Source organism: Copadichromis virginalis, linkage group LG20 (assembly GCF_057382275.1).
Source record: "Copadichromis virginalis isolate Kocher_CV1m ecotype Utaka linkage group LG20, C_Virginalis_male_GT1.1, whole genome shotgun sequence".
In the NCBI taxonomy this organism is placed as follows: Eukaryota; Metazoa; Chordata; class Actinopteri; order Cichliformes; family Cichlidae; genus Copadichromis; species Copadichromis virginalis.
Window position 1 is genome coordinate 17092693 of NC_140637.1, and position 6556 is coordinate 17099248.

The window sequence follows — 6556 nt, forward strand, 5'->3', positions numbered from 1 at the left end:
TTGACTCTTTGCATAAACATATCGATGAAAGCCTTTAAAACTTATATAGTGCTTGTAATTCTACTTCAAAACATTGCAGAAACAACTGACACAAAGATATAAAAACACTCAAGCAGCAAACTTTTTGAAAACCAATATTTGTGTCATTCTCAAAACCTTTGGCCACTACTGTACAAATTCAGTAAGGGATCAAATAATTATTTCCCGCACCATTTACACTGGGTAAGTTTGAGCCATTCATTTTTAGTTCAGACTGTTTATAAAAGGGTGAATGTAGCCTTCAGTGAAGTGTTTATCTCCTCACCATTTAGGTGTTCTGAAAGTAGACCTGTTGAGAGTGGATCTAAGAACCCCAGGGACACCGCACAAGATACTCTGCCAGCTTCTCTGCTTTATCACCATTTTTGACTCTAAAAATAACCATAGTTTGCAAAATAAACCTCACTTTGCATTAAATATGACTTGAAAGCAGCGATTGAGAACATAAACTCAACAGAAAACTCACAGACTTCTATTTAACTGGACTGTTTTTGGAAGCAGAAGCCCCCTGCTGGCCATTTAAAGGAATGCAGGTTAAAGGCACTTCTGCACTCCCTTAGCTTCTTAGACCCAGGACCATCATTTGTATACAGTTAATGCACTTTACACACACATATAAGCAATGTTTAAAAAAATTAAGGCAGACTCTGTATTCTTTTTGTGAATGCTATGAGACCTCTTTGAGCTTCTAGGGGACCCTGGTTAGGAAACATTAAGCTACTATGATGTGTTAGTAATTTATAATGTTACAGATTACAGTTTTACAGTTTTAAAATGTGAAACTTTTATTTGTAATATTTATTCTTCAGCTTTATTATTTTTACTTTGTGTCGAGTAAACTATTTCTGTAGTTCTCCCACTTCTGTCTTTTAATAAATTCCTAGATTTGTGGACGGACAAACCCAAAGTAGGCTACCCGCTGTAACCGAACAGCTCAGCTCCCTTTGATGGAGAGAAATCTCCGCTCAGACCGCTTAAAATCTCATTTTCCTATATGATCTCCGATGATTGAGGAGCGGCAATGATCCCCCCCCTGTCCCTCTCTCTCTCCTACTCTGGCCCTCCTCCATGCCTCCTTTCCCCTCCCTCCCTCCCTCCCTCCCACACGCATTCATAGTCTACAGACCGACAGGCTGGGCGACCCCCCTCCCCCCCTTCCATCATTTTCCCATCCCTTACTCGCTTCCCTACAACAAATATGGCCGCGAAATCTGACGGTGCACCCGTCTCTCTCCGAAACGCAATCCCACCCGAGTGCCCCTCCAGGTCGGACCCGCGGCCTCCCCAGCGCCGTCCCGACGAGCAGCGCTATACCCTCTCGGACTGCTGCTGGACGCTGTGCGCCCTTCTGGTGTTCTTCGCGGACGGGGCCTCAGACCTGTGGCTGGCCGCGGACTACTACCTAAGGAAGTACTACCCGCAGTTTGTACTGACTCTGGTCTTTGTGATAGTCCCGTCCGTGGTCGTGCAAGTGTTGAGCTTCCGATGGTTCGCCTACGATTTCTCGGAAACCGTGGAAAGCGGCACTGCCGCGGCCGCCGTGGTGGCAGCGTCGGAGCGCGACATCAGCACCAAGGACAGCGGCGAGCGGGGCGCTGGCCGCTCTGCCGCGGCCGGGGTGCTGCCAGGGCCGGGCACCGGGGGAGGAGCCCGGGGATGCTGCAGAGTCTTCGTCTGGCTCTTCCAGGCTCTCATTCACATCTTTCAGCTGGCACAGGTCTGGAGGTAAGTCAGAACACTCAAAGCGTGATCTGAGCCAAGGGGGGACTACACATTGTGGCTGTGTGTGTGGGGGGGTCTTTCAAAGCACAGCATCACTCCCTGTAGTTATGAAACCTAATCATTCAGGGAGGACTGCGCCCAAAATGCCAGAATATCTTTTTGTATTGTTTGACGTCTTTCACGAGCATGGAAAGGCAGATTTAGACTCCACCCTTCCACTCCCCCAACCCCCTGGCTGGCTTCTAGGTCAATCATCTGTCTGAAAATCACCAACTCATCCACACCAATCCCCTTCAAATGAAGTAAAATGGGAGGAAAACAAGAAGGAAGAAAAATCCTCTTGTCTGTTCAGTAGGAGGAAGGAGCCTGACTGCTCAAGAAGAAGGATAATAGTCATAAATGTCAGGAGAGTTGCTTCACATTTACAGTGATACTTGCCTCTCTATCACTGTTTGGTGTATTTTTGGTTCCTACCTTGAGGCTCTGGCTCTTATGTTTGCAAAATCCATATTCTCAAACCTCCCAACAGTTTTTTCCCTTCGAGCCATGTTCATACCCAAACATGTTTAATTACTGGGCGCTAAAAACAAACCGGTGTACACTTTGGCATTGTTCTCAAATAGATGGCAGTAGGTCTGTAGGTCAGCTACTCAAGCAGTGATGGTGAGTCGGTGCTCAAGCTTGGAGTGCCCTGATAGGCTTTGACAGGTTTGAACTGCTGCCAGCCAGGAGGAGCCATTCATCCAAACTGTAGTAGGTGGACGGTTAGACAAAATTACATTCAAAGACAAGTTGTGTTTTGCAGACATGTCAGGCTGTTGTAGAAAGAAAGATGCAAATCAGTTGTTTGATTTATTCCGTAGGCCTGCATAATCTCTGTCCTCTCTCGCTCTCGCTCTTCCTGCCTCTTTAGACAGCCCTATGGGTAATAACATATATTGATTCCTTATTTCCTCCTGGAGACTAGTGTGAGAGAGCGTGTCCTGGATCACATTAAAACATTGTGGCGGCACAGAATTACCGGTAATGCCATTAAAGCTGTGGTGCGTGCCCCGTTCATTGCCGTTCTGCTGCTGCTGCTCTCAGAGCAGCGTGTCTGCACATTAAGAGGATTACCGCTGTGTGTTTTACCCTCAGCTGTTAACTCAGGAATGAGCCGTCACTGATACACAATTAGTCAGGTGAACCGGGATCAATTTGGGCCGGCTACCAGAATTGAATGTCAGTGCGCTTGAGATGTGATACGGGCTCGTGTCACACACAGGGCGTGCGATGACACTGTTTGTGTGTGTGTGTGCGTCCTCTTGTGTGGCTGAGTCTTTGACCCTCGTTATTGCACATATGCTCTATTTTCCCAGTCTGTTCCATCCCAAGGCACGCTTTGTGTAGCAGGGACCAGAACAAAAAAAGGGTTACACAATCTCCCCTGTGGTTCAGTGGGCTTGTTGACATAGGGCTTCTCTGACCCTTCTCCCCGAGGCAATTACTGAGGCGATTATAGCATCAGTCCTCCGTGACAACCACCGGTGATTTTCCAACATGTAGATGCTCTGTAGCGATAATCGTTTACACTCTGTATATTTGCATAGTGCAAACACATTTGTGCAGAAATATGTGTGCTTTTCTGCAGCATCCTGTTTGGTACCTATACAAGGTCACTGCAGAACGAATGGAGGTGGGACTACATGTCAGCAAAAGCTCAAGAATTCAACAAAGGATTTGCAGCGAGCTCTTTTCTCCCTTCTAACCTTCAGCCTTGAAGGTTTTCTCTCCGCAGCTCCTCGTATTTTACTTTTTCTGAACTCCTTGGACTTATTTTATTTGAAGAGAGACTGGAGACAAGCTTCACACATTCCCCCCTCTGATGTCTGTACTAAAATTATAACCACAGAGCTGCTTAGTTCAGTTTCAGTTTAATCTAAATCCCAGTGGGGCAAGTAACCAGCTTTCTGGCAAGAAGTACTGACGGCTCCCAGAGTTTGGAATAATGAGTTATGACTTCTGAGAGTCTGTGTTTGATGTCCAAAAGTTTTTGAAACACAGCATTAAAGCCTAATCTGCCTTTTCCATCTCACAAAAACTAATGCACCGCTGAAAGTTTCTGAAATATATCTGCCTCTGATACTCAGGTATGTCCACGCCTTGTATTTGGGCGTGCAGAGCCGCTGGCACGGAGACCCAGAGCGGCGTCACTACTATTGGCGCATGATGTTTGAGAGCGCTGATATCAGCATGCTTCGTCTTCTGGAGTCCTTTCTGAAGAGCGCCCCTCAGCTCGTGCTGCAGCTCACCATCATGATCCGGGCCAATCAGGTGCTGCCCCTTCAGGGTAAGTGCCCCCAAAACGACCAATCACCACAGCCATCATGCACATGATCACATCAGTCAGTCATGAGTCTGCAGCCCACACTGTACGCACGCTATGAGCGATGAGTCACTTGAGCTCGCCTCAATCAGGCTCCCACTGAGATGAGGGAAGTGCATTTTCTTTCTGTGCTACATGGTGAGACAGTTAACTCACAGCCATTTCTATCCCATCTTACTCCTCTTGCCAAATCTCTGTCTCTCTTCCTCCCTCTTCTCCGCTCTCTCCCCAGGGCTTTCAGCTTCTGCCTCACTGATATCCCTCGCCTGGATGATCTCCTCCTACCAGAAAGTCCTGAGGGACTCCCGAGACGATAAGCTACCCATGACCTACAATGCAGTGATAGTTCAGATTCTGTGGCACTTATTTACCATCGGAGCTCGCACACTGGCGTTTGCCCTCTTTGCCTCCGTGTTCCAGCTTTACTTTGGCATCTTCATCGTGGCCCACTGGTGCATCATGACGTTTTGGATCATTCAAGGCGAAACGGACTTCTGCATGTCCAAATGGGAGGAAATCATCTATAACATGATGGTGGGTATTGTCTATATCTTCTGCTGGTTCAGCGTCAGAGAGGGGCGCACCTGCTGCAGGATGCTCATCTACAGTCTCACTGTGTTTGTTGAGAATGTGGCGCTCACCACCTTCTGGTACCTGTACCGCAGCACTGGCGAGCGCCAGAGTACCTTAGACTTTTACGCTGTCATGATGGTGTGCGTGGTGGCCAGCAGCTACGCTCTGGGCACCTTTTTCATGTTTGTGTATTACTGCCTGCTGCACCCTGACGGTGCAGTTTCAGGGTGGAGTTACATAGTGGAGAAGGAGGTGCCCGTGGAGGCTCTGGCCTCGCCAGCCTCCAGCCTCCCTCCTGACCTGGTAAGCAGCCCTCCCAGGACCCTTCAGAGAACTAAAGGGTCAGACAGAGAGCCGGGGATAGATGGGGATGTGTTTAAGGTGCGGCCACCTCGGGGAGCTCAGACCCCAGTGCCTCATCTCACACCCAGGACAGAGGGCCCCGTCATCCGGATAGACCTGCCCAGGAAGAAGTACCCCGCCTGGGACGCTCACTTCATCGACCGTCGGCTGCGTAAAACCATCCTGGTGCTCGAGAGTGCTGCCCCCGTTACACCGAGGATTCAGTACCGCTGCCTGAGCACTCCCAAAGAAGTGATGGAGTACGAAACCACCGTGTAATGCGCCGATGGTGCTGTGACTCAGCTTGTTCCTGTGTGGACATCCTGCCTTAAATAAAAATGGCAGGAGGATGACTCTCACTGAGTGGTCAGGTTTAACTCCACACTTACTTAACGGCTCTCTGTTCTGGCCACAAACAGCCACATCAGGGGATGGAGTGTTGCGTGTTTACTTTCTACATGGGGCAAGATTCTGCGATATTGTCTGGTGACGGTGCATATTTTGGTTTCTGTATCATTTCTCAGGTCAGGATGTGTTACAGAAAGATATGGAAGGTAGAGAGGATCACAGGCAGGCAGAGAAGAGGACCTGTTATCAGTCAGAGGCAGAAAGTCCTCCTCGGCGAAGGTGCTTCAGCAAATCCTCGTCAGGTGGTCGACAACAGAGACAAGCCTTCAACATGCATGATTATTTATGGCAGCTAAAACTCAAACATCACCGAGTGAGTAGGTAGACTCGCACTGCATTTTTAAACACCATCTTATGTAGACGCAGCACGGGTAGTGGTCTCCCGAATCACAATTTTCCATAGCTATTCACTCATGTTGAAGGAGTCTCTGAAAATGCTGTTTCTAATCCAAAGGGCACATCAAAAGCAACATTTGAGTTGAATGTAAAAACAGTTGAAAATGTGATTATTTGTGACAAGGCTTTGAGCATTTTCATGCTGTTAGTGGGATTGTCATCATTCCTGTGACACTATATTTGTTTTTTGTTTTTAAGGTAAGCTATGTGCGTGTTTACAAGCAATCTGTTATTTTGGGGACATGCCATCACTATTATAACAAGATGCACCTTCCTCCAGAATGTGTATGTACTGAACACTGCATTTTACAGGACTCAACAGCTGTATTTTCATACTGCATCCATCTTCCACAACAAAAACAAAACAGGACAGATGATACTTTACATGTAAAATACTGTAAAATGAAGAAGTTGTTGCAGAGGGACAGCACTGTCTGTATTTGTACTGTATTCATATTTTGTTGTCTGAACAGTGTTTTAAAAAATAGCTGCAGACTCCTAACAGAATAGCTTTGATATTACTGATGGTACAGGCATGTAGTACTTTTGGTAGCCCTTTATTTTGCCAGTCTGTGATTTCCTAATAATTTCCTCAAAAGCTTTTTAGGACTAGTTTTGTAGTTTGGCACAAGCAGATCAATAACATCCAGAGAAATTTTAGTGAACATATTAAAGCACAGCATTAAAATCACTTGTCTAACTCCTCTTCGC

At 47.1% G+C, this 6556-nt stretch overlaps 1 protein-coding gene across 1 annotated transcript; it reads left to right on the plus strand.

Moving 5' to 3' along the window:
- The first annotated feature begins 1171 nt into the window (after positions 1-1171).
- Positions 1172-5632, plus strand: xkr7a (XK related 7a). The gene is made up of 3 exons (XM_085444045.1): positions 1172-1764; positions 3891-4090; positions 4359-5632. The coding sequence occupies exons 1-3, from the start codon at positions 1238-1240 to the stop codon at positions 5318-5320; spliced, it is 1689 nt and encodes a 562-aa protein (XP_085300171.1). The 5' UTR covers positions 1172-1237; the 3' UTR covers positions 5321-5632.
- The last annotated feature ends 924 nt before the right edge of the window (positions 5633-6556 follow it).